Raw genomic sequence first — 27,059 nt, 5'->3', positions numbered from 1 at the left:
GAAATCCATTTGAGGTCTCAAAAACTCGTTCTCCTGAAAAGAAAAAAAAAACCCTAGTTAGGGACTGTTTGTGTAGGAGACACTTAGGCGTACCTGATTTTTGTGCAGTGTTGAGTCTCTGTTGATCACGTGATTATCAGAAGACTTCTAGAACAAAATCTTGGAAATTTGAAGTGCGAAAAATTGATTTGACTGATGGTACAAACACGGAGAATTGCGCTGATAGCGGGTTTGACTGGTAACTAGCTGTCCGGGTATTAACGTAACAGTTAAAGTGAAAACTTAACAGTTAAAGTTAATTTTTTCTTTTTGTTTTTTTGTTGTGTTAATGGTGAGAAATTATTTACATGATTTGTTAGAAAAACACAAATATAATAAATAACTAAAATACACTGTACGCGAACAAAATTACCGTCAATAATAAGATTGAAAGGGATTTAATGCATAGAAAAATAAATATTTAACTAGCAATAAACACACATAATATTATCTTACTAGTTAAACGACGGTATAATAGATAGTGTAATACTTAATACTGACAATACAAATATTACCTAAACAAAACGTAGCGAACAGTACGGTAAACATAAAGAACGGTACATTCTAAAAAACAGAAGATACGACAAACTTTACATATGACGATTAATAATCCATGCTATGAACAACAGAAAATAGATGATCGGAAGTGTAACCATCGCAGGTCCGCATTTTTCAGGACTATGCAGACAGAAGAAGGACATGATCACCGTAAAAATAGTGATGACTATAAGAAAAAGTGTATCCATCCACTTTGCCATTTTTGTCGGGGAAGAAGAGAAAATAATTATGAGATAGAAGTTTGAGAAATTTGGGAGATGAGTGAAATTTGATGTGAGAATTTATGGAAAAAATGAGGAGTATTTATAGAGTGAAAAGAGAGAGATAGAGACGTTGGGAATGGAGTGGTACCGTTTGAATAGTAGTAGGATTTGAAAAAAAGTATGGTAGGTTTTTGAAAAGAAAAGGGGTATAGAATAAAGCTAGAATTTGATTTGAAAGAAAGAGATTTGAAAAGAAAGGAAGATATTTGAAAAGAAAGAAAGAGATTTTGAAAAAAAATAATATAGTATAAAAATAAAAATTAGTGGGAAATAAAACCAATAATAATTTAATTGTTACCAGTATAATCTGAAACCCGGACTCCGCGCCTTCAAATTTTAATTCTGCACCAATTGTGTCAGCATTATTTATCTGAAAATAAATCTTAAATAAACAGTGTATGAAGTGATAAACAGTATTTGGCGTTTATGTAAGAACAAATTTAACAGCGAACCAAAATACTGTATAAAAAATTCTAAAAATTGAGTATTTATAAAATCAGGATATTTATGAAATAAAAATCCAAGATTGTATAAAACTCCAAATTTTTAGACAGAAGTCTGTTGACTTCTCTTTTTTTTAAAAAAACACAGGCAAATTTTGGGGTATAACAATAATGATCATAACACTTAGAAAATGATGGGATCTCAGAGGTCAAAAATTGGGGTGCAACACAAACATTTTCAAAACATATCAAAGTGAGCTAAGCAATTAAGAGCCCATGGAAAACCATGGATGCAAAGGGTGCCTTACACATTTCTTTTGCATAAATTACCCCCCGAACTCAAGTTTTCTGTTAAAGGTTTTTTTCTGTTCTTTTAGCCTTTCTTTAATTTGGATAAAATAAAAGTCGGTGGCGACTCTTGCTTACCGCGATATTTCAAATAAAGTCAGTTCACCGTATTACACTAAGGTTGTGAAAAAGAAACAAACTTTTTTTACACTTGAAGATGATCAATTTTTTATCACTGTTGATATTTACGAAGGTGAGCGTAAGAGAGCTAGTGGAAACAACTTGTTAGGTTTGTTTCATTTCTCACATCCTCAAGCTCCTCATGGTCAGATTGCTGTCGAAGTATGTTTCTCTATAGATGGTGATGGTATATTAAACGTGACTGCAGAGGAAAAAACAAGTGGTAATACAACAAGTACACTTGTGGTTGGGGAGAAGCCTGCAGGCAAAGAAGATGCAGCCGCTGAAGGAAACATATAAACACCTGCTAATGAAGTAGAAGAAAAGGAGCATGAGGACAAGGTGAATAACTGGTTCAAATTATTACTTTTATAAATGAATACTTTGTCTAAATGAACTAAATTCAATCCTCTTTACTAGCAAGAGAAAGAACAACATATATAAAATTGATCTTTTTTATTTAAAATCTCAAAATGTAAAATGCCTTCTGCCTGTTAACGATGAACAATGGGTCTGGCACAGGAGGTTGTGTAACACCCTTCTAATACCCCGCATAAATAATAAATAATAATCAGAGTAAACATGAAAAAGGGCATTACAACTTCCAAATAATTAAACAATAATACTCATGTCATGCCATAAAAGAGAACGTCAATCAAATTTATTCAGATCATCATGTTTAACACAGCGGAATTACTTTAACATCTGAGTAACAAACAGCCAAGTCACAGACTTAAGGCGTTAACATAAAATCCATCCAAAAACAAAAGTTTAACAAGTAACTCTAAACGACGCCCCCAGTGTTACACGACCAGAGCATGACACGGACCCAACTGACTCTAACGAATTACTTGACGAGCTAATCCTCACCAAGTACGAGAGCTACTCCTTAATCTGAAAAATAACAACAGTAAGGGTGAGTCTCATTCACATTTAACTAATGTTATAAGATATAGATAATAAAATATCATTTCACATGCAATTCACCCAATTACAGTTATGATCAGATTCAAACATACAATCAGTAAGCAAACAACCAAATTAACACATATTATAACATTGGACAATCTTCCATTCATGTTATAACATCAAAACAGCCTAATGCAATGCAACTACATGCATGTGGTACCAAAATCTGGGATAACCCAACTCACCGACCCACCATCGTCAAGGATACGGCAACACCCACTCACTAATTCCACACAATGGGAATTAGCTACTACTGATCCACCATCGTCAAGGACCAGCCACAAATGATTATGAATGCATGCATCAACCATAACATGCTCATCACCCACATACATCGATCAATGTCATAATCATCAATAAAACACATATTTCATACCAACAATACATGTATAATAAACACCAGTTATAACCACAACATCATACAGGTAAGACATTCGTTAGTGTACCTATAAGCATATCCCACCACAACAAATAAGATCGATTGTTTTTAAAATGATTCAAACCACAGTTCAAAACACCATTTGATTGTATAAATTATTTGATTAGCTTCACTGTGCTCGAAACGGCACCAAAATCCGGTTTACGGTTTAAAAGTTACACCTCTTTAAAACTTTTCAAAATGGACAGTCGCAACAACTAACAGCACGCGGCGCCACACACGGTTCGCGGCGCGGAACGAATAGGAACAACGCCTTCGCGGCGCAAACAAGGTTTCGCGGCGCGGAACGAGAAGAAACTACGCCTTCGCGGCGCGGCCATACCCTCGCGGCGCGTACTGAGCACAACAACACTTCCTGGCCTTCTGCCACGCAGTTCGCGGCGCCAACTCCTGGACGCGGCGCGAACTGGCGATTTCCTGCGCTCCGAATAGCAGAAATCAGCCTGCGATTTCGTCCCTCTTTCACCGAATCACTACCAAACAAATCTCATTCCAACCAGATTTCGCATACAGTGAAATAGCACATATTATAACACGTTTATAATACATTCAAACATCCAATTATCACCAATACATGATCAATATAATCATTATGCATCAATCCTCCCAAAACCTAACAATTCTACAACCTGAGCATAACCCAATTGATCCGAATAACATGATCAAATCCTATCCTACCACCTATAATCCCATAATAGAAGATAAACGGAAGAGTCCCCCCTTACCTGAAGGTTGATTCTTCGTTCTTCCTCGGTCGCACTTCTCCGCTCCTCTTCTCTTTTCACGTTCAGACTTCTTTTCCCAAAATGCTGTAACCCTCTCTATTCCACAACTCCTCCTATTTTATTAAAATTGAAATAACCTTATTTTAATTAGTAATAGGGCCTATCAATGCACCCCCTCTTTACTAACTACAACACAAGCCCAATTGCTTAATTCCTCATAGTCTTCCATAATTCCAAATAATTCCCCATAATTTATTTAAATTAATTAAATTAAATTATGAAAATAAATAGAGTGTTACAACTCTCCCCCACTAAATAGTTTTCGTCCTCGAAAACATACCTTAGGCAAATAAATCTGGATAGGAATCCTTCATCTGACTTTCCAGTTCCCAAGTCACATTCCCACCTGCTGGTCCTCCCCAAGCTACTCTGACCAACGCTATCTCCTTGCCACGCAATTGTTTCACCTTTCGATCTTCAATCCTCATGGGCAAGGTCTCAATTGTCAGATTATCTTTTACCTGTACATCATCGACTTGGATCACATGAGATGGATCAGCAATGTACTTCCTCAACTGTGATACGTGGAATACATCATGCAAATTCGCCAGCGTCGGTGGCAACGCAATACGATACGCCACTTCTCCCACCCTCTCCATAATCTGGAACGGACCAATGAATCGCGGAGTCAACTTCCTTGATTTCAGTGCTCTACCAACACCAGTTGTAGGAGTCACCCTCAAGAACACATGATCTCCTTCTTGAAATTCAAGTGTCCTCCTTCTTTTATCATGATAACTCTTCTGACGACTCTGAGACGTCCTCATCTTCTCCTGAATCATCTTGATCCTTTCTGTTGTCTCCTGAACAATTTCCGGTCCAATCACGGCACTTTCGCCAGATTCGTACCAACATAAAGGCGTTCTACACTTCCGACCATACAAAGCTTCAAACGGAGCCATACCAATACTCGAGTGAAAACTATTATTGTAAGTAAATTCGATCAAGGGTAGATAACTATCCCAAGCACCGCCCTTTTCCAACACACAAGCACGCAACAAATCTTCTAGTGATTGAATAGTTCTTTCTGTCTGTCCATCCGTCTGCGGATGATAAGCAGAACTCAATCTCAGCTTAGTACCCAAAGCCTTCTGCAAACTTTCCCAGAATCTGGATGTAAACCTTGGATCTCTATCCGACACAATACTCGAAGGAATACCATGTAAACTCACTATCTTCTCAATATACAATTGAGCCAGCTTCTCCATTGGGTAATCCATTCTCATTGGTATAAAATGGGCAGACTTTGTCAACCTGTCTACAATAACCCAAATAGCTTCACAATTCTTCACCGTCCTCGGCAAACCGGAAACAAAATCCATAGATATACTATCCCACTTCCATTCTGGAATAAATAACGGCTGCATAGCTCCATACGGTTTCTGATGCTCAATCTTCGACTTCTGGCAAGTCAGACAAGCATAGACGAATTCAGCTATTTCCTTTTTCATTCCAGGCCACCAAAACAACTTCTTTAAGTCGTGATACATCTTGGTAGCACCAGGGTGAATACTCAATCCGCTACGATGTCCTTCTTCAAGAATACTCTTCCTCAATTCGGCAACATCAGGAACACAAACACGATTACCAAACCTCATTATACCATTCTCGTCGATTCTGAATTCACCTCCTTTATCTTGATTAATCAGAGCCAACTTATCAACCAACTCTACATCCGTCTTCTGACCTTCTCGGATTTCCTCAAGAATACTACTAGTCAGCTTCAGCATACCCAATTTAACACTGGTAGGAGTGTCTTCACATACTAAACTCAAATCTCGGAATTGCTCAATTAAATCCAATTCTCTCACCATAAGCATAGACATATGCAAGGACTTCCTACTCAATGCATCGGCAACAACACTTGCTTTACCCGGATGATAATTCAGTTCAAAATCATAATCCTTGAGAAATTCTAGCCATCTTCTTTGTCTCATATTCAACTCTTTTTGGTCAAAGAGGTACTTCAAACTCTTGTGATCACTAAATACTTCAAACCTTGAACCATATAGGTAATGCCTCCACAATTTCAACACAAATACCACTGCTGCTAACTCTAAGTCATGAGTCGGATAGTTTCTCTCATGCACCTTGAGTTGTCTCGACGCATAAGCGACTACCTGTTGATTCTGCATCAGTACACCTCCTAATCCTGACAACGAAGCATCACAATAAACAACAAAAGATTCCGCCGGATTCGGTAAAATCAATATCGGCGCACTAGTCAACCTCTTCTTCAACTCTTGGAATCCTTCTTCACATTTCGAATCCCAAACAACGCTTGACCCTTCCTAGTCAACTTAGTTAACGGTAATGCTAACTTTGAAAAACCTTCGATGAACTTTCTATAGTAACCCGCCAGACCAAGGAAACTACGGATTTCGGAAACTGACCTCGGAGCTTCCCATTGAGACACTGCTTCTACTTTCGTTGGGTCAACGGCAATACCATCCTTAGAAATTACATGCCCAAGAAAGCTCACTTCGTTTAACCAGAACTCACACTTTGACAGTTTTGCATAAAGTTTCTTTTCCTTCAATAGTTCCAATACCACTCTAAGATGATCCGCATGCTCTTTTTCATTCTTAGAATATATTAAAATATCATCAATAAATACTACTACGAACTGATCCAGAAAAGGATGGAAGATCCTATTCATATACTCCATGAAAACCCCCGGCGCATTGGTTACTCCAAATGGCATCACTGTATATTCGTAATGACCATACCTCGTTCTAAATGCCGTTTTCTGAATATCGTCCGTCTTCACCCGAATCTGATGATATCCCGACCTCAAGTCAATTTTGCTGAACACACATGCTCCAACTAGTTGATCCATCAAGTCATCAATCCTCGGCAAGGGATACCGATTCTTGATAGTAACCTTGTTGAGTTGTCTGTAATCCACACACAACCTCATTGAACCTTCTTTCTTCTTCACTAGTAACACCGGTGCACCCCACGGTGAGACACTAGGACGAATAAATTTCTTCTCAAGTAAATCTTCCAATTGACTCTTCAACTCATTCAATTCCGATGCTGACATACGATAAGGTGCCATCGACACAGGATTAGTTCCAGGAATTAGTTCAATAGCAAATTCTACTTCCCTCTCTGGCGGCAATTCTCTTACATCTTCTGGAAAGATTTCTGGAAATTCACATACTACCGGTAAGTCACTACTCACCGCTTTCTTTTTCACTTCCATGGATGCAATCAACATGAACACGGCAGCTCCGTCCTTCATTGCTTCATCCACTTGTCTAGCCGTCATCTCTAAGTCCTCAACAATGACGTCTTCAGGGAAAATAACCGTTTTCGTGAAACAGTTGATATGAACCCGATTAAATTGCAACCAATTCATACCCAATATAACATCAAGTTGTTCCAACGGAAGGCACACTAAGTCCATTCCGAATTCTCTACCAAAGATATCAATTGGACAGTTCAAACAAGCGAACGAAGTAGTCACTGAACCCGACGCAGGAGTGTCAATGACCATACTTCCATTAATCTCAGATATTTCCAAATTCAGTCGTTTAGCACAATCCAATGAAATAAACGAGTGAGTTGCCCCAGTATCTATTATTGCAATTAAAGGAGTGCCATGGATAAAACACGTACCTTTAATCAACCGATCATCTGGAGTAGTCTCTGAACCAGATAAGGCGAACACCTTACCACCAGCTTGATTCTTCCTCGGCTTAGGACACTTAGGACTGATATGACCTTCTTCCCCGCAGTTGAAACAAGTTACAGTGTTCCCTTTGCACTCGATAGCAATGTGACCTGCCTTCCCACATCTATAGCACTTCTTTTCCTCACTCTTGCATTCGTGAATGCGATGTCCAGGTTCTCCACACTTGAAGCACTTGATAGGGGCATTAGAGTCTCCCCCACTAGGCTTCTTCCAACCTCCAGCCTTCTGGTTACCCTTACCATACGGCTTACCACGATCCATATGCTTTTTCCCTTTCCTGTCGACTAACTCGCGAGAGTGCGACGACTTCAGCTTAATATTGTCCTCTTCAAAGATTCGGCTGCAGTCAACCAAATCGACAAACCTGCGAATCCTCTGGTATCTGATACCCTGTTTAATCTCATCGCGGAGACCATTCTCAAACTTAACACACTTCGAGAATTCACTAGCCTCATCATTATTGTAGTGGACATAATACTTTGCTAGCTCAACAAACTTGGACGCATACTCCGGCACAGTCATGTTACCTTGTGTCAGCTCCAAAAATTCAATCTCTTTCCTGCCTCTAACATCCTCAGGAAAGTACCTCCGCAAGAATTCTCTCTTGAACACAGCCCAAGTGATTGCAACACCTGCAGCTTGCAGTTCGTCCCTACTAGCCATCCACCAATCATCAGCTTCTTCAGACAGCATGTGAGTCCCATATCTCACCTTCAGATTTTCGTCACAATCAATCACCCGGAAGATCCTCTCAATCTCTTTCAGCCACTTCTGGGCGCCTTCGGGATCGTGAGTGCCTTTGAACAACGGAGGGTTGTTCCTCTGAAAACTATTCAGCTGCCTGTCAGCACCAATTCCAGCTCCATTGGCATTCCCTCCCAGCACACCAGCAATCATGCCCAGAGCCTCAGCGATAGCGTCATCGTTTCTTCCTCCTCTTCCGGCCATTGTTCTGCTAAATATCAAACAATATCTATTAGAACAAGAAGTATCGACAGTGTCAACCTTACACTAATCGTATACGAGGGATTAACCGACACTAAGACTCTGACTCAAACGACCGACAATGCTCTGATACCACTATTGTAACACCCTTCTAATACCCCGCATAAATAATAAATAATAATCAGAGTAAACATGAAAAAGGGCATTACAACTTCCAAATAATTAAACAATAATACTCATGTCATGCCATAAAAGAGAACGTCAATCAAATTTATTCAGATCATCATGTTTAACACAGCGGAATTACTTTAACATCTGAATAACAAACAGCCAAGTCACAGACTTAAGGCGTTAACATAAAATCCATCCAAAAACAAAAGTTTAACAAGTAACTCTAAACGACGCCCCCAGTGTTACACGACCAGAGCATGACACGGACCCAACTGACTCTAACGAATTACTTGACGAGCTAATCCTCACCAAGTACGAGAGCTACTCCTTAATCTGAAAAATAACAACAGTAAGGGTGAGTCTCATTCACATTTAACTAATGTTATAAGATATAGATAATAAAATATCATTTCACATGCAATTCACCCAATTACAGTTATGATCAGATTCAAACATACAATCAGTAAGCAAACAACCAAATTAACACATATTATAACATTGGACAATCTTCCATTCATGTTATAACATCAAAACAGCCTAATGCAATGCAACTACATGCATGTGGTACCAAAATCTGGGATAACCCAACTCACCGACCCACCATCGTCAAGGATACGGCAACACCCACTCACTAATTCCACACAATGGGAATTAGCTACTACTGATCCACCATCGTCAAGGACCAGCCACAAATGATTATGAATGCATGCATCAACCATAACATGCTCATCACCCACATACATCGATCAATGTCATAATCATCAATAAAACACATATTTCATACCAACAATACATGTATAATAAACACCAGTTATAACCACAACATCATACAGGTAAGACATTCGTTAGTGTACCTATAAGCATATCCCACCACAACAAATAAGATCGATTGTTTTTAAAATGATTCAAACCACAGTTCAAAACACCATTTGATTGTATAAATTATTTGATTAGCTTCACTGTGCTCGAAACGGCACCAAAATCCGGTTTACGGTTTAAAAGTTACACCTCTTTAAAACTTTTCAAAATGGACAGTCGCAACAACTAACAGCACGCGGCGCCACACACGGTTCGCGGCGCGGAACGAATAGGAACAACGCCTTCGCGGCGCAAACAAGGTTTCGCGGCGCGGAACGAGAAGAAACTACGCCTTCGCGGCGCGGCCATACCCTCGCGGCGCGTACTGAGCACAACAACACTTCCTGGCCTTCTGCCACGCAGTTCGCGGCGCCAACTCCTGGACGCGGCGCGAACTGGCGATTTCCTGCGCTCCGAATAGCAGAAATCAGCCTGCGATTTCGTCCCTCTTTCACCGAATCACTACCAAACAAATCTCATTCCAACCAGATTTCGCATACAGTGAAATAGCACATATTATAACACGTTTATAATACATTCAAACATCCAATTATCACCAATACATGATCAATATAATCATTATGCATCAATCCTCCCAAAACCTAACAATTCTACAACCTGAGCATAACCCAATTGATCCGAATAACATGATCAAATCCTATCCTACCACCTATAATCCCATAATAGAAGATAAACGGAAGAGTCCCCCCTTACCTGAAGGTTGATTCTTCGTTCTTCCTCGGTCGCACTTCTCCGCTCCTCTTCTCTTTTCACGTTCAGACTTCTTTTCCCAAAATGCTGTAACCCTCTCTATTCCACAACTCCTCCTATTTTATTAAAATTGAAATAACCTTATTTTAATTAGTAATAGGGCCTATCAATGCACCCCCTCTTTACTAACTACAACACAAGCCCAATTGCTTAATTCCTCATAGTCTTCCATAATTCCAAATAATTCCCCATAATTTATTTAAATTAATTAAATTAAATTATGAAAATAAATAGAGTGTTACAGGTTGGGGCATGTTAGCATGAGAAATATTTCTCAACTGAACAAACTCAATCTAGTCAGAGGACTTCCTAGTTTGAAGTTCAACTCAGAATTTCTGTGTGAGCCATGTCAGAAGGGAAAATTTTCAAAACCTTCTTTCAAATTAAAAAATGTTGTTTCTTCCTCTAGGCCATTAGAACTTCTTCACATTGATTTATTTGGACCAGTGAAAACTGCATCCATCCGAATCAATGACCCACTTACGCAGTATGCCAATTATTTGAATCCCAGAGCAACACAATTTCAACGGCAACATTATACACCATTTTCCATTCAACAAGGTTTCACCAATAGGAAATACAAAAGTTTATCGGAATCAAACACAACAAACTTCATCACAATAGAAAATCACCTAATCCCAATCCCACGTATCAACTATCACAATCCCGGTTATAAGATTCGAACCCCACCCTTACCTTGGATTGGAGATCGCCTCTAATATCTGATCGAGTCCAAGCCTTTTCCTCCTCGGTTCATCTCCTAGCAAACCCTCAATCGATTCTTCCCTTGCCAAAACCTCGTTCCCTTTGTCTGCAACTTTCCTCGATCTGTTTCTGGAACTGTTCCTTGCAACATATGTTTTACGATCAATCTTCCAAAAACTCAAAACCCTTATTCTTCCAACAAAACCTAATTTCTATTCTTGTATTCCTTTTAACCAAATAATAATAATAATAATAATAATAATAATATTATTATTATTATTATTCCTTAATAGGCCTATTTCTTACCCTCTCAATTGCTTCATACAACCACACACATTTCCAGAGCCTTTAGTATAGGATGATGAAGATCTAATTTGTACGGCTTCCAAATTATTTGCTAATAACAACAATTAAAAATTACACTATGTACAATAGCTTTGAATGTCTATTGGTGAATAAGACAATAAAATTGACTTACCTTCTCGGTAAGAGTGTCTAGTATATTACTCCCTCCGTTCTTTTTTAAGTGTCGTTTTAGTAAAAAACTCTTCAACCAAGATAGTGGATTATTAGAGTTATTTTTCCTATTATATCCTTATTTATTTTTCTCTTTCCTAATAAATTCAATCATACACTCTTTTTTTTCAATAACTAACTGAAAAAATTGAGGTAGAGTTATTGAAACATAAGGGTATAAATGACAAATTATAACATTAAATTATAAAACGACACTTAAATAGGAAAAAAAAATTATTCTAAAACGACACTTAAAAAGGAACGGAGGGAGAATGTATTTTGCTTGTTTGAAATATGGCTTATGGCTTTCCCAACTGGAAACAACAAAGATATTTGTTTGTCCATCCAAGTTTAGATTAATTTCAATAGTTGCTCCCAAGTCTGGAATGCGGATTAGAAAAGATTTCGAAAAGATTTTTAGCAGAATCATAGTAAGTTAATTAATAGTTCCCCCACTAATGGAACTAGCAGGTCTGAATTTACGACTGGAAGGAAGTTAAAGAGATAAATATGTGTTCTTTTGACCTCCTCTATGATGAATCGTTTGTTAACGAATACAAAGATGAATTAATCAAAAGTTGGACGGTTTTGAACAACCAAGGTGAAGGTGTCCATCAAGAATTAATATATAACAAAAATTCAGAACTTCCCATGATAATAAGTGGGTGGCCACTTCTGGAGGTCTATTACGGTTTACCAGATGAAGTTGTTGTTGAGGTTGGTTATTATGGTGACAACAATTTTGGTATCAATCGGTTTAAGGAGGTGAAGAGATCTCAATACCTACCACGATTTCACGGTAGGAATGTGTACCACAAAGGAATATTTCCATTCAACAGATTTCTTGATCCCATTACCGTATTGTTACCAAAATTAGTTGAGTATTTTTAACCTTCTTTTTTATTGAGACTATATTATTTTGTGTAATAATTATCACCATTAACGAATTAATATATAAACCTCGGAAGCTGCAGGAAGATTTTGCAACCAAAATAAATTAAATAATATTGATTTGAATTTTATAAAACAAATTAAACTAATAATAAATAAAAATATTATATATGAGTTTTTTTTTATAAATAAGGCGCATAACTACAGAGACTAACCGTCGAGCCGATGAGGACTACAATAGACAGCAAAACTCTCTCTCAAGAGATTTAACACTGCTGCACTCCTAGGGCGGTTTCAAACCTAGGACCTCTGGTTAAGCTGGAAGAGACCCTCTAAATATATGAGTTTTGCTAAGATAGAACCATTTAATTTTTAGAAGGAGTACTTTAGAAAACTATAATTAAAAAAATGTTAAATGCACTCTAAGATGTATGTTATTAAAACACTTCTTTAAAAAAAATGAGTGTAAGTTAACATCTTTTATAGACCAGTGGCGGAACTACAGTTGGACAGGGGATAGCCATGGCCACCCCAAACTTTTCAAAACTTCAATAAATACTTGTATTTGGTTACAGTTTTACATCGGTAGACATATTTGTTGCAGTGGTAAGAGTGTTGTATTTTAGATACGTGTAGGGCTGGAAATGAGTCGAGTCGAACTCGTCTCAGCTCAGTTTGACTCGTTAAGAATTGGCCGAGTTCGAGTTCGAGTTTAAGACGAACTTCTTTTTCAGCTCAAACTCGACTCGTTAAGAATTGGCCGAGTTCGAGTTCGAGTTTAAGACGAACTTCTTTTTCAGCTCAAACTCGACTCGTTAAGAATTGGCCGAGTTTGAGTTCGAGTTCGAGTTTATCACGAACTTTTTTTCAGCTCAAACTCGACTTGTTAGAAGTTCACGAATATCTCGGTTCAACTCGTTGGACTACTCTTGTTAGATTCAACTCTCTTATTTCACAGACTTAAAAATAATTTTTTAAAGTCTACTTTTATATATATATATATATATATATATATATATATATATATATATATATATATATATATATATATATATATATATATATATATATATATATATATATATATATATATATATATATATATTTGATATTTTAAAATATAGAAATAAAATAAAAGTTATAAGATTGGAATTTATACGATGTTTATTTTATTTGTATAATTATTTATAGAAATATTTTTCTAAATTGAAAATATAAATTATCAATTATAACCGTTAGATTAAAATAAAATATGATACTAAAATTTAGAGCAAATCTTCAAGCCTACTCTTAAAGACAATATAATCTATCTCATATATAATCGAGTTGACTCATGAACCTAACGAGTCGAACTATGTATAGTTCAAGTTCAGCTCAATTAGTTAACGAACTTAGTTTTTAGCTCATACCCAGCTCATTTGGTTCATGAACCGCCTAGTTCAACAATTTAATTTTCGAATCGAGTTCTGACCTATTTTCGAGTTAGTTTGGTTCATTGCCAGCCCTAGATACGTGTCTCTAGTTCGATTCTTGGAAGACATTTTTTTGCAATTTTATTAATTTGTTTTTAAAAATGCCTTTGAGAGGAATCGAACTCAAAAACTTATTAATAAATTTTTCCATGTTTTCTATTTCACTATGAAACAATTGTTTAAGATAGAGAGCTTCTTTTTATTAAATTCAACTTTACAGTATGGCCCCCTCAATATACATTTTCTAGTTCCGCCACTAGTTCCGCCACTGTTATAGACATTTGCTAAAATAGATCCATTTACTTTTTAGGAGTATGTTAGCAAATAATAATTAAAATTTATTAAATACACTCTAAGGTGCATATTGCTAAAACACTCCTTTGTAAAAATTAGTTGGTTTATCTTAACAAAACTCATTATATACTGATATGTTTGTGAAAGATTCGTAGGATACAATGCAAGATGCACCAAAGGTGAGCGGATCATATATATCGCCATAGAACATGGCTAATAGTAACTCGTTTCTTAATTTGTGTGTCCATTTATTATAGTGCGCACTCATTGTACACTCGGCCACTTATCAAAATGTGGTAAATGGCGTGACTTTATCTCATAATGGTATGGGAGTTAGCCAAAAGAGGAAGTCACGGCCTCCAGGATCTTAGGAGGAATAACGACGTCATTCTCATGCTCTTTAGAGAGAAGAATACTGTAACCGTTTTATGAGGTCTTGAAAACCAAGCTCAAGAGATTCTTATAGAAAATTTCTTTACCCACCTCCTTATGGGATCACCCCCAGCGAAAAACCCATTTTACCCCGCTTCGGAAATGCATTTTCGAAATATTTTTTTTTTCAAAATTTTTTCCGACTTCGGAAGTGCATTTCCGAAAAAATCCCAAAAATTGGGATTTTGACTAATTCGGAGATGCATCTCCGAAACAACAAAAAAAAATCTTAAAAAATCCCAAAAATTAATTTTAGGATATTAATTAATTCACATATCATAAATTTGATATAATTTATGAGTAATAAATAATAATAATTATATATTTTGATATAATTTATGAGTTATGAATAATAGTTATTATATATTTCTATCCTAATTCAAATTTTAAAATTTAAAATAATTTTAATTATCAAAATTAAAATAATTTCACTTACAAAATAAGTTATAATTTTTTATTTATATATTTATAATAATTGTTAATCTTTATAAAAAAATAACATATTCTTATTTTAAAACAAAACTCACGTTTTTATTTTCTTTAAAAAAATCATATTCAATTAATTAAAGTAAATAATAAAATTGTTTCAATTTTAAATAGAATAAAAAATAATGCTCAAATTGTGCATAAATAATGAATAATAAGCACACAAATATGTAAAAATAAAAAATATATATAATATTTTTTAAAATGTTTAAAAATGATTACAAAATATTATCAATTTCATTTTTCACTTTATATAATATTTTTGGATTAATCATTAATCCTTGTTTGTTTTTATATTTACTGTTTATATAGTTTTTAACGCACTATTTAAAAATATAACAATTTTTATAGTGTATATAAAGTATATATAATATAAATTTATTTAAATAAAAATAACAAAATTTGATTGAAGGTCAGATTTTTTTTTATTTCAATATAACGTTTATTATTTATTAATATTAAAAAATTTATAATTTGAAAATTAAAAATTAAAATAAGTTTGTAGAATATAATTTTTCTTAATTATCAAAATTTTCATTTGTTTAAAATTGAGATAAATCATTATTTAATAAAAAATAACATTTCCTACAAATAAATATTAAAAATCACGTATTTTTAAGAAAAATTAATATAAATTACGTGATTATTATTATTATTATTAATTATAATACATTATTTTTATTATTTATTAAGAAAAAAATGTGATTTTTTAATTAAAAAAACGTGTATTCATTATTTGAAACAAATTTCACAATTATTTCAAATACAATTATATATTTTTTTTCACAATAAAATTATTATGCTAATTATTATTTAGTTTTTGTATATTTTTTATAGACACTTTGTGAATTTGTATATATTATATTTAAAAATGAAACAACTTTATTATTTATATTAAGTGAATCAATATGATTAAATTTAAATAATATTAAAAAAAAATTCAAAAATATTTAGCATTATGATTTTTTTTATATGAAGTATAATTAGATAGTTCTACAAAAATGTGAAAAATCTATTTTATGTATGAGAATAGGGAATTATGATTTATTAGACAGGAAATTATTTATTACTAAAAATAGGAGAAAATTATTTTAAGTAAGAATCTTGAGAAAATTATTGATTCACCTTGATTTTAATTTTTTAATAATTATTGAATTATTTCGGAAGTGTATATCAGAAACATTCCAAGACCAATTTGGTCTTGGAATATTTCGGATATGCATCTCCGAAAACACCTCCCTCTCCCAAGGGGGGTGAGTTCGGAGATGAACTTCCGAAACACCACATTTTCTGAAAATGTAACTTTATTTCGGAGATGCATCTCCGAAATCAATATTTTATATTAAAAAAACACATTTTCGGAAGTTCATTTCCGAAAATACCTTTTTTTCAAAAAAAGTACCTTTTCGGAAATGAACTTCCGAAACAAGGGATAGTGTTGTAAATTCACCAGGGGTGAGCAAGAAGGTTAGGAGGTGGGTGAAGAAATTCTCTTCTTATAAATATCTCAACCCTTGAATTAAGAGTGGACATTAAATTCACTCTTCACCATTCATACGTGAATTTGCTCTAATATCACAACAATCCTAAAACTTTAAGACAATTCTAAACAACTATGTGTTCACTTATATATATATATATATATATATATATATATATATATATATATATATATATATATATATATATATATATATATATATATATATATATATATATCCTTCAAAATCTCGTGTGCATAGATATGAAAACCAACTGTTTGATACTCAAAGTAATGATTTTTACTTCCTGACGATGAGGACGCTTCATGGATTGAGTTATGCAATCAACTTTATGAAGAAAGACTACTTTTTTTAGGTCAAAAGGTTGACAGTGAAGTAGCAAATCAACTTGTTGGTCTAAGAGCCGTATATTCTTCTTGATCAACGATTATATATATATATATATTAAAATGGACCCAAAAATAAAAATGGGTTTGGCACATGATTATCAAGGTACGATTCGACTTGTGTTCCATAACCTTTTAAAAACCATAAGTTTTTTTTTCAGTGCATCTTTTTTTTCTTTCTGTATATATATAATCAGGTTGTATATTAGCTTATCTTATTCAATTGATAAAATTATATACAACTTTGATTTGTATTAGAGGTATTTTATTTTAAAATATTAAATATACATTTAAAAAAGTTAGAAATCATAAACAATTTCTCCAAACAAGTTTTTAAACTTTTTTTTTTAAAAACAGAGCTACCAAACAGATTTTATTTCATTATTTTTCTTAAACACAATTTTCTAAAACTAATTTATAAAATCATTTTTAAAAAGAGAAAATCAAAACTCAATCAAACGAGCCGTCAATGTTCAATCGCTCCTCCGTCTCTCTCCACCTCCATCCCCGAACCAGACCACCCTCACCCCCAACACCAATCCAAATCCCAATCGATTCAATCGCCCCCAAACCGTTTTCTGTTCAATGCTCGCAAAACCTAGTTTTATATCAGTGGCTACTCAATCGCTACCACCAGGGACGGAGCCAGGACCCTGGGCCAGGAGGTTCAAACTCTTTTTCTATCCGTGGCTAGCATCAATGGGAGCATGAGGTAAACCTATTTTTCTTTTGAATGGTTTCAAGGTAGGCTAGAAATTAGAATTCAGTTTCCCAAGCCGATAAAATTATATCTTTGTTATAGTGGAATATCTTTGTTGCAGAGAAATAAAGTGGAATATCTTTGTTGTAGAGCTATATATTTACTATATAGGTTTTGAGGTGATATTTACTTATAGTTAATTATATTTGCTGCCTATCATTATTTACTACCTCTCAACTACTTAATTGATTGATGAGTTGAATATAAATTTGCTATTATTATTTAAGTATCTAAATTCAATGGAATCAATAGCTTCAAACTCAACTTATTGCAAGAAGACACTAAGAAGGTATGGGTGGTTTTTTTTTTCTTTAGTTTTCTCTATTATCAGATATGATTTGTTCTCTTTTTCTTTAGTTTTCATGCAAAAAGATAAAACTTATGGTATAATTTATTTGTCAATAGTTCAAACTCTGAGTTTGGATGTTGGTTTGTGAGTTAAGGGTGGAGTGTTGTTAGATAGTGGTGCTGCGAGAACGTGAAGAAAATGAAAACTGAAATTCATACATCATCTTTTGAAATATATACAACTTAACAACCTTGAAATCTTGTATAATAGCTTCGGTTCGGAATGTTGTTGTTCACTGCCTTCTTTAATTGTTAACCGAGTATGAGTTAAAATTTTTAGATTTATTTTAAATTTTTCAAGATTTTATTAAGAAGAATGATTTTTTGTCTTTAATTTTTTCTTGTCAGTAATTTTAATTCCGACACTGAAGTATCGAAATCTTGTAATATTCAACCCGTGAAACGGCGTAGAAAAGTTAGTTTCAATCTCTTTTGATTTTTGAACAAATATTGATGTATGAATTAAAACTAAAGATCTAATCATTCGATTATAAATGAAACAAGAGATTGAAACCAACCGAATGATTAAATCTTTAGTTTTAATTCATACATCAATATTTATTCAAAAATCAAAAGAGATTGAAACCAACTTTTCTACGCCGTTTCAAGGGTTGAATATTACAAGATTCCGATGCTTCAGTGTCGGAATTAAAACTACTGACAAGAAAAATCATTCTTCTTAATAAAATCTTGAAAAATTTAAAATAAACCCAAAAACTTTAACTCATACTCAATTAACAATTAAAGAAGGTAGTGGACAACAACATTCCGAACCAAAGCTATTATACAAGATTTCAAGGTTGTTAGGTTGTATATATTTCAAAAGATGATGTATGAATTTCAATTTTCATTTTCTTCACATTCTCTCAACACCACTATCTAACAACACTCCACCCTTAACTCACAAACCAACATCCAAACTCAGAGTTTGAACTATTGACAAATAAATTATAGCATAAGTTTTATCTTTTTGCATGAAAACTAAAGAAAAAGAGAACAAATCATATTTGATAATAGAGAAAACTAAAGAAAAAGAAAACACCCATACCTTCTTAGTGTCTTCTTGCAATGAGTTGAGTTTGAGGCTATTGATTCCATTGAATTTAGATACTTAAATAATAATAGCAAATTTATATTCAACTCATCAATCAATCAGTTGAGAGATAATAAATAATGATACGCAGCAAATATAATTAACTATAAGTAAATATCACCTCAGAACCTATATAGTAATTAACCTATATAGTAAATATATAGCTCTACAACAAAGATATTCTACTTTATTTCTCTCCAACAAAGATATTCCACTATTTCCTGTAACAAAGATATAATTTTATCAGCTTGGGAACTGAATTCTAATTTCTAGCCTACATTGAAACCATTCAAAAGAAAAATAGGTTTACCTCATGCTCCCGTTGACACTGATAGAAAAAGATTTTGAACCCCCTGGCCCAGGGTCCTGGCTCCGCCCCTGGTAGCGCTTGAGTAGCCACTGATATAAAACTAGGTTTTGCGAGCATTGAACAAAAAACGGTTTGGTGCATCTTGCATTGTATCCTATGAATCTTTCACAAACATACCAGTATTTAATGAGTTTTGTTAAGATAGACCAATTAATTTTTATAAAGGATTGTTTTAGCAATATGCACCTTAGAGTGTATTTATAAATTTTAATTATTATTTGCTAACACACTCCTAAAAATAAATGGATCTATTTTAGTAAATGTCTATAAAAGATGTTAACTTACACTCACTTCTATTTTTTAAAGAAGTGTTTTAATAACATACATCTTAGAGTACATTTAACTATTTTTTTAATTATAGTTTCCTAAAGTACTCCTTCTAAAAATTAAATGGTTCTATCTTAGCAAAACTCATATATATTTAGAGGGTCTCTTCCAGCTTAACCAAAGGTCCTAGGTTCGAACCCAGCCCTAGCGGTGCAGCCGATCAGTTCTTGAAGTTCTAACAGGTTTGCAACCCAGATTAAGTGCAGCTGATAAACCAACAGCACAAGCAAATGTACCCAGAAAACCAAAAATGGAAAAAACAATATCACTAACAGCTTAAAACCACTAAATGAGACATCATAGTGAGCCTTGTTATTACCAGCTGCGTAGTCGGCATTCAATAAGGTATACCATAGTCATCCCAACCACTCTTCACAGCCACACAGTCATCCCAGGACACTATATAACAGTCCTCAATCTGCTTGTTCTTGCAAGAGTGTGCGTCATAAACCATAAACCATAATCAGTCGCGAGAATCGTGATGCCTCGAACAACAATGTTGTTGCATTCAATTTCTATATATTAGAAAATTCGAAAACATTATATTAGAAAACTCGGAAACACAATGCCATAGATTGATAATAGACACCGCAAAGAGGAAACGACGAACCTCTTATAAACAGGAGGAACATTCGAGGATGGAGAATTAATCAGAGTGAGATTTGATATCTCATTGAGATGGCTGCTGTCATGGGATCCAGATCAATCTCTGACTCTTCAATAATCGGTTCAGGTGCTTTGAACAAATCTGCTTCAGCTGCAAAATCATACTCGGACATAGAATTCAGCAAAATCCTTCATTTAACACTATTAACATAGAAATCTACATATCAAAATAGCATGTCTGTACTGATATTCTTCAGGGTGAAACAACTTGCAGTGCACTTATGCCAACAATATAAATGCATGACAAACAATCTGGCACTGCATGTTTGAAAAATTTGAGATATAACCTATTTAAAATGGGCTCAGATTTTGTACAGGCATGCTGAAGCAAAAGCAAACTATTAAACAAACAATGTTTTGTGATGCAGTAAGTTTGTTGACAATATCACAGACCATAAAGATTGAAAGCATATAATATAGTTTGAATGATCAGTAATAACGCTAGTATCTTTGTTCATTCTAAAGACCATAAAGATCGATGGCATCAACAATGTGATTGTTCATTCAAAAGACCATGCATAGTTACACATCAACATGAGTATTCATGAGGTTGTTAACAGACTTCACTCTTAAACCATAAATGATAGTTGTGGTTAAATGAAAATGATAATTTTTACATGAGATAAGGTCTTAATAGCAAATGGACTAGTTAACGAAGACAAAACGCGGCAGCGGAAATGTTATGCAACAGGTTCTTAATTGCATTTAGAGGTTTCCACATTTCAATGTTAAGGAACATTACAAAAAAAGTTGAAAGAGAAAATAGTAGCTAACATTACAGAAGGTGTTCCAAATTACTCCTCCATATCACTCCTTCTTCATGTGTTTCAGTTATGTGGAAGAATTTTGTGGTGTTAGATACATGGTTGGAGGCGCATCATCATATCTAATGGTGGCATCATCCCTCTTAGATGGTGGTGGTGTATTCGTAGAGCTTGTTTTATACAAAGTGAGCTCAGTAGATAGGATCTGTTCAAACAGCAGATATAATAAAAATGCTACCAGTCGAGGTAATTGTGTGATAAAATAGCAATGAATAGAATAACATAACATAAAAATAGGTTACCATATTATGGTTGTTTTGAGATGTTGGATTTGTAGCAAAATTTTCAAACAGAGACACCTTTGAAGTGTGTTATATTCATATAACATTATTATTATTAACTCAACTCCTCATGACTGCATTTCCATAATGATTTTTACATAGGGTATATCATTTACCTCATTTGGGTTCATATATTCATGGATCATGTTGTACACGTGTTCATCTCTATTAAGCATGACAATCGAGCATTGTTTGTAGAAGGTGGAATACTTCACATGAAAGGCCAACTTTTGCTTCAGTAGACTGTCAAGGTGGATAGCGTATATTTGTGGGTGATCTTCCCCAGCCTACACGACAAATACTGAATTCTTAATCCTTTTAAGATCAATGTCGTCGACAATATAAATATGCAGAAATAAATATGTTTAGAAATATGGTGCACAGAAAAGTTATAAAGGTGTGCATAAGATACTTACCTCTTTCATTATAGCTCTCAACTTGGCAGCTGTAATGCCAACAATTGGGACACGAGCTTTGTCCCAAAACGTGAAGGAGCAGACATGTCCATCGTGCTGAACTTCAATCTCAATTTTATACTTTGTTACTTCGATGACATTGAAACCGTTACAATTTCATTGAAAAGGCAGTGAAGTATTCTTGTTTGAACGATTGCAGCCCGAGCAACAATTGTAGTAGCAGCCAGATGGTGTGCTTTTGAACCTCAGTGTCGTTCCAATAGTTGTGCAGAAACAGTGATGCATTACAAACATGTCAAAGGCTTACCAGTCATGTTGCTACTTTTAGGCAAACAAATAAGGGTTAAAAATAGTGAATTCCTTATAGTTGGTCCAAAATTTATCATATTCAGAATTCTGCGAAATTGAAGAGTAGTTGACTTACATTAGTAGTTGTGACAATAATAATAACAGCAAAGACATGTCATCTCAGTGACTTAATTCCTAATATCCAATAGTATGATAGGTTAGGTTAAATGATACCTGCATCTGGTTTGCACCAAGCATGCGTTAGGACAAGAACCGGTCTGGTATTTCCAGTTCTTGGTTCAACCAAAACAGTCGGCACAAAATCAGAATCAGAAAGTAAAAGAAAATGTAAGAATCAACAGCTTTGAACAAATCATTACATCATATAATACAGTTTGCTCACATCATAAACCTATATTCGTAGACTAATGAAATATCTGAGATAAAAATTGTTTTCAAAAGGGAAACGCCAATGAGTGAATGTTACCGGCTGTGTGATCCTAAATTCCATCTTGATGGCAACCTTCATGGCCAACCCTACCGCAAATTTGAGAAAAACGGGAAAACCAATGGAAAATAGTTAAAAATCAATGCTGTCCAACAGCAAATTGGAAACAGAAAAGGTTTTATGTTGGAAATCTACCGCTTGCAAAGCTTCCATCCACGGTCCGCTCTCAAATAGAGTCTCTTCATTGTCGTAAACATTGAAACTCGCTTATCATTTGATTTACTCTCACGAAGCTTTGAAACCTAACGCATTACAAATAACAGATTATGAAGATTTAATTTAAAATCAAGATTTACACAACAAAAACACAACAAATCAGAATCGAGGAAGATATTACAAAGAAGCAGAGTAGTGGTATGAATAAAATATGAGAAACACAACAACTTACAGCCCAGAAGTGGGATTGATATCAGCTCCACAAGTCCAGTAACCGTCTCCAATTCCAATCCTGATTCACTATTTCTGTCAGTTCCAGGCTTGCGAGCGATTATTTCGAAAATCTTAGCAGCCACAACCCTTGCCTTTGTAAATGCAGCCATGCTCGGCGTGGATTGCCCCAGACCTGTACCTAAATTAAACGAAATCGTTAAAACATATAAAACATTAAAAACTATAATTCAATCACTAACAACGATGGATAATAACCGGTGATCACGCAACTCCCGAACCATTACACTCCAACAGCTCCCTAAACAAACTATTGCGCCAGAAGACCGAAAAGAGAACAGAATTCTGCAAACAAACGGGGTGGAACGACGACACCCATGAGAATAGCAGCTACAAGACTAACCGAAGAAGGCTCCAGCACCGCCCGACGAGCAACACCTGAAATGCCTGATGACAGAAAGTGAGCCACCAATCTGAAATCAAAAATGTTGGATATTCATTTGTTTCGGAGTAATGATCCTGATATCCCAACCTGCGAAAAACTCAAATCATAAGTAAACCAAGTGCACTAATTATAATCTGTCAATCGAGAGAATCACACAATACATACTTTATACAAATATAAATAAGATATGATTAAAAGAATAGTGCAGATACCAATTTCTCCATTAAAAAACTTTAAAATGAAGTAAATATTTCTTTAAAACGATATTTTTCATACTTGCTCTCCAAACTCCTTCATCTGACAAATTCAAAACAAGAAATTGATTGAAATGGAGTTAAAGAAGATGAAACACAATCAGACTTTCATGATATGGAAGGTTGTTAGAATAAGTATTAATTGACCCCAAAACTAATCATGCAAGAAATATTGATAGAATAAGTACTTCAAATCTCAATGTATCAGACACTTTTATGTAAAGTAACTACCATATAAGTGGTTAAATAACAACAACTACCTACAAGAGGTTAAAAGACTATTTTTTATCATGGCAAAACCACCAACCATCATTTGAAACAAACAGAATTTGTCTAATACTGAGCTACACTTAAACTACACTTAAACTGAGCATTGTCTCCAATGCAAAGAAAGGAAGGTAGAAAACTGAAAAATCATCCCTCATTGCCTCTGCCACGTGCTCTACCAGGAGTCCTTGCTCGACCCCGTCCATTTTGTGCCACGTGATGATCCGGTATGCCCACCTGATGGATATAATCCTGCAAGTCCCCCACACGCAAGGTCAAAGCGTTCAATTCAGTTATGACGCCTGTTACCTGCTCTCCTTGGTTGGCCAATTCGTGTTGGATTTGCTGCATGAGATTCATCATATTAGTAAGCTGTGTCTGGTTCCTTTCATCTCTCTGAGCATCCAATTCGTTTCTTTGCATAATGGCCGCTAGAATGTCATCATTAGTAGCAGGAGCACGGTCACTTCGTCGACGGCGTCGGGTGGAGGTGCTTGCAACCTGTCGGGCAGGTGGTTGTTGATCTTCTTCAGGTGGACCCTGCTCTATCTCATCAGGCTCATCAATATGCGCCCCACCTTCGATGTCTTGCACATTTGCACCAGGGGCAGGTGCATCTAGATCGTATAACCAATTGTTCCTATCGGTTAATCTGGTAATGGCTGGATTTGGCAAAATGACGCTCGGAACTTTCCTATTCCGCACCATGAGATTATATCCTCCTTCTTCTCTTACCTTGATAAGGTGACCAGCTCGACAGTTGTCGATATCCATAAAAACGGCTGGTAGTGAAGGTAAATTTTGCAATTTGTCCCCCAAGTTCAGATGGAGTGCTATACTTGTAACTATACCTCCAATACAGAAAGGTACATTAGTTCCATCCCTCGCGACAAGAGATTGAATGTGAGCCATGAGAAACGAGCTAGCGTTTATCCTGCAGTTCCGTGCAAAAGCGCAGTGAAAGAAAAACATCTCCTTGGAATTTACCCTGTTATTGTTGGTTCTTCCAAAAATGGTATTAGCTAAGATGCGGTGAAAGTAACGGATGCAAGGATTGTGGATATGAGTGGAGAGAAGTTCGTCCCAACCAGCAGGACGTTCACCGGCTATACGTTCCCATATTGCGAATGATGTTGCTGTCCAATCCATTTCCGGAGGAATTCGGTAATTCACATCTTCTCCACGAGTGAACTGGAGTATCTCACTCAGAGTCTCTTGATCCACAGTATATTCTGTGTTAAACATTCTGAAATTCGCTGCTCCGGTAAGATGCATACCAGCACCAGGAGGTGTGTTGTAGGAGTAGGAACTTAAGAATTCCAAGGTTAATGCTTCATAGGTGGGTAAGTTTAGTGTGCATGCTTTAGTGAGACCCAATTTATCAAGCAACCGCTGCACAGTATCGAGCATCCCCAAATCGCGTAAACAATTCTCATCAACGTATCGCGTAGATGTTATTGAACGTTGGTAGAATTCGCGGTATCGTTGTTGCTGGAGGTCTCCGGCTCCGCCCTGCCTGAACACAATTTGTGAGAGGTTAGGCTCTCCCCTGTTATTTCGAACTCTGCGAGCAGGCATAGTAATATCAACAGAGATGGAAGGGTGATTTGGTTTAGGGGCTGAAATGAAAATGAAATGCTGTGAGTGTGGATTGGTGAGCAAGAACTTAAATAGGAGATTAGGGTCTCTGTGTAATAGTTCTGTACTATTTGTTTATTAGATAATATGCATCGAAAATTGCTCCATTTCACTGTTGTGAAAATAATTTCAGCTCTTGATGTTTGCATATATTTAAAGTACATACTCGATTTGACATGTTGACAATTTAAAACAACATAAAGTACATGCATCTTTTCTATACAAATCAAACTAAACAAACTCAAATTGTGAAGGGGTGGACAGATAACCGAGGCCCGCCCGAAACCGCAAAACCCGTTTGTAAAATTTGACATTTGGGCGGGCGGACACGGATTTCGGGTTGCCATTTTAAATTGTTTCAGTTTTACATGGGTTTAATCGGCCGGGCCGATTTTGATAATCATACCAGTCGGTAACTGAACCAACCCGCATACACACAATAAAGTGCATGTATTTAATATAATGACTGGTAGTAGTATTCTTTCATGTGGTGTGATGTGCAACATTGTTAGTATTAAAAAAGGAAACGTGTGTCAGTGGAAATGGAAAAAGGTGACAGACTAATGACTATTGATGGCAGTAATATTTAAACAACAAGTAGCCTAGCAGTATTATTACATTGCAGTGCCATTTTTTACAATTTTTTACTTTTTTACTAGTAGTATAGTACTACTTCTGAGAGAACAAATATAAATTATAATATTACATGTTTCTCTATCTTCCACAATACTTATCATTTATAAATTTATTCTTTTTTACTAGAATGCATCTCAACTCTCTCTATCTTTCTCCATAGAGTACCGTTTATAGAATCGTTTATAATCTTTTTTTAATTTTATTTGTAGTGTATCCATCACCATTTTCTATGGTAAAAAAGAAGGTAATATTATTGCAGTTTGGTTGTTACTGAAGGCCATAAACTTCCGTCAGAAGGCTGCGTTGTGGCGGTGCAAACGCATTCGGCGGTGCAAACAGCCAAACTCTAAGAACTTTATTTTCTTCTTCTTTTTCACCCGTTTCAAGCCATCTGTATAACTCGCCACCCGTAGAACCGCCACCCGAGTTTTCCGAGTATTCAAATGGGCGGAAATGGA

At 35.3% G+C, this 27,059-nt stretch overlaps 1 protein-coding gene across 7 annotated transcripts; it reads right to left on the bottom strand.

Moving 5' to 3' along the window:
* Nucleotides 1–18,931: 18,931 nt before the first annotated feature.
* Nucleotides 18,932–26,072, bottom strand: LOC131608949 (uncharacterized). Of its 7 annotated transcripts, XM_058880551.1 has the most exons (9): nt 23,363–26,072; nt 23,110–23,216; nt 22,954–23,003; nt 22,701–22,759; nt 22,179–22,574; nt 21,879–22,049; nt 21,432–21,626; nt 20,602–20,748; nt 18,933–20,506 (listed from the first exon to the last, which is right to left on the bottom strand). In XM_058880551.1, exon 1 carries the CDS (start codon nt 25,903–25,905, stop codon nt 24,475–24,477), a length of 1,431 nt encoding a protein of 476 aa, XP_058736534.1. In that variant the 5' UTR covers nt 25,906–26,072; the 3' UTR covers nt 18,933–20,506; nt 20,602–20,748; nt 21,432–21,626; nt 21,879–22,049; nt 22,179–22,574; nt 22,701–22,759; nt 22,954–23,003; nt 23,110–23,216; nt 23,363–24,474. The 7 variants fall into 7 exon arrangements, with proteins under 7 accessions (XP_058736531.1, XP_058736532.1, XP_058736534.1 ...); XM_058880548.1 differs by having other exon boundaries at nt 18,932–20,197; nt 20,311–20,506; nt 22,179–23,003; XM_058880549.1 differs by having other exon boundaries at nt 18,932–20,506; nt 22,179–22,759.
* Nucleotides 26,073–27,059: the final 987 nt, after the last annotated feature.

The sequence above is a fragment of the Vicia villosa genome, linkage group LG6 (genome assembly GCF_029867415.1).
Source record: "Vicia villosa cultivar HV-30 ecotype Madison, WI linkage group LG6, Vvil1.0, whole genome shotgun sequence".
In the NCBI taxonomy this organism is placed as follows: Eukaryota; Viridiplantae; Streptophyta; class Magnoliopsida; order Fabales; family Fabaceae; genus Vicia; species Vicia villosa.
The sequence above is the reverse complement of the archived record's forward strand: the minus strand, read 5'-3'. Positions and strand labels throughout refer to the sequence as shown.

What these genes read in the sequence shown, in the direction of transcription:
- LOC131608949 (XM_058880548.1), bottom strand. Translation starts at nt 25,905, where the DNA reads ATGCCTGCTCGCAGAGTTCGAAATAACAGGGGAGAGCCTAACCTCTCA.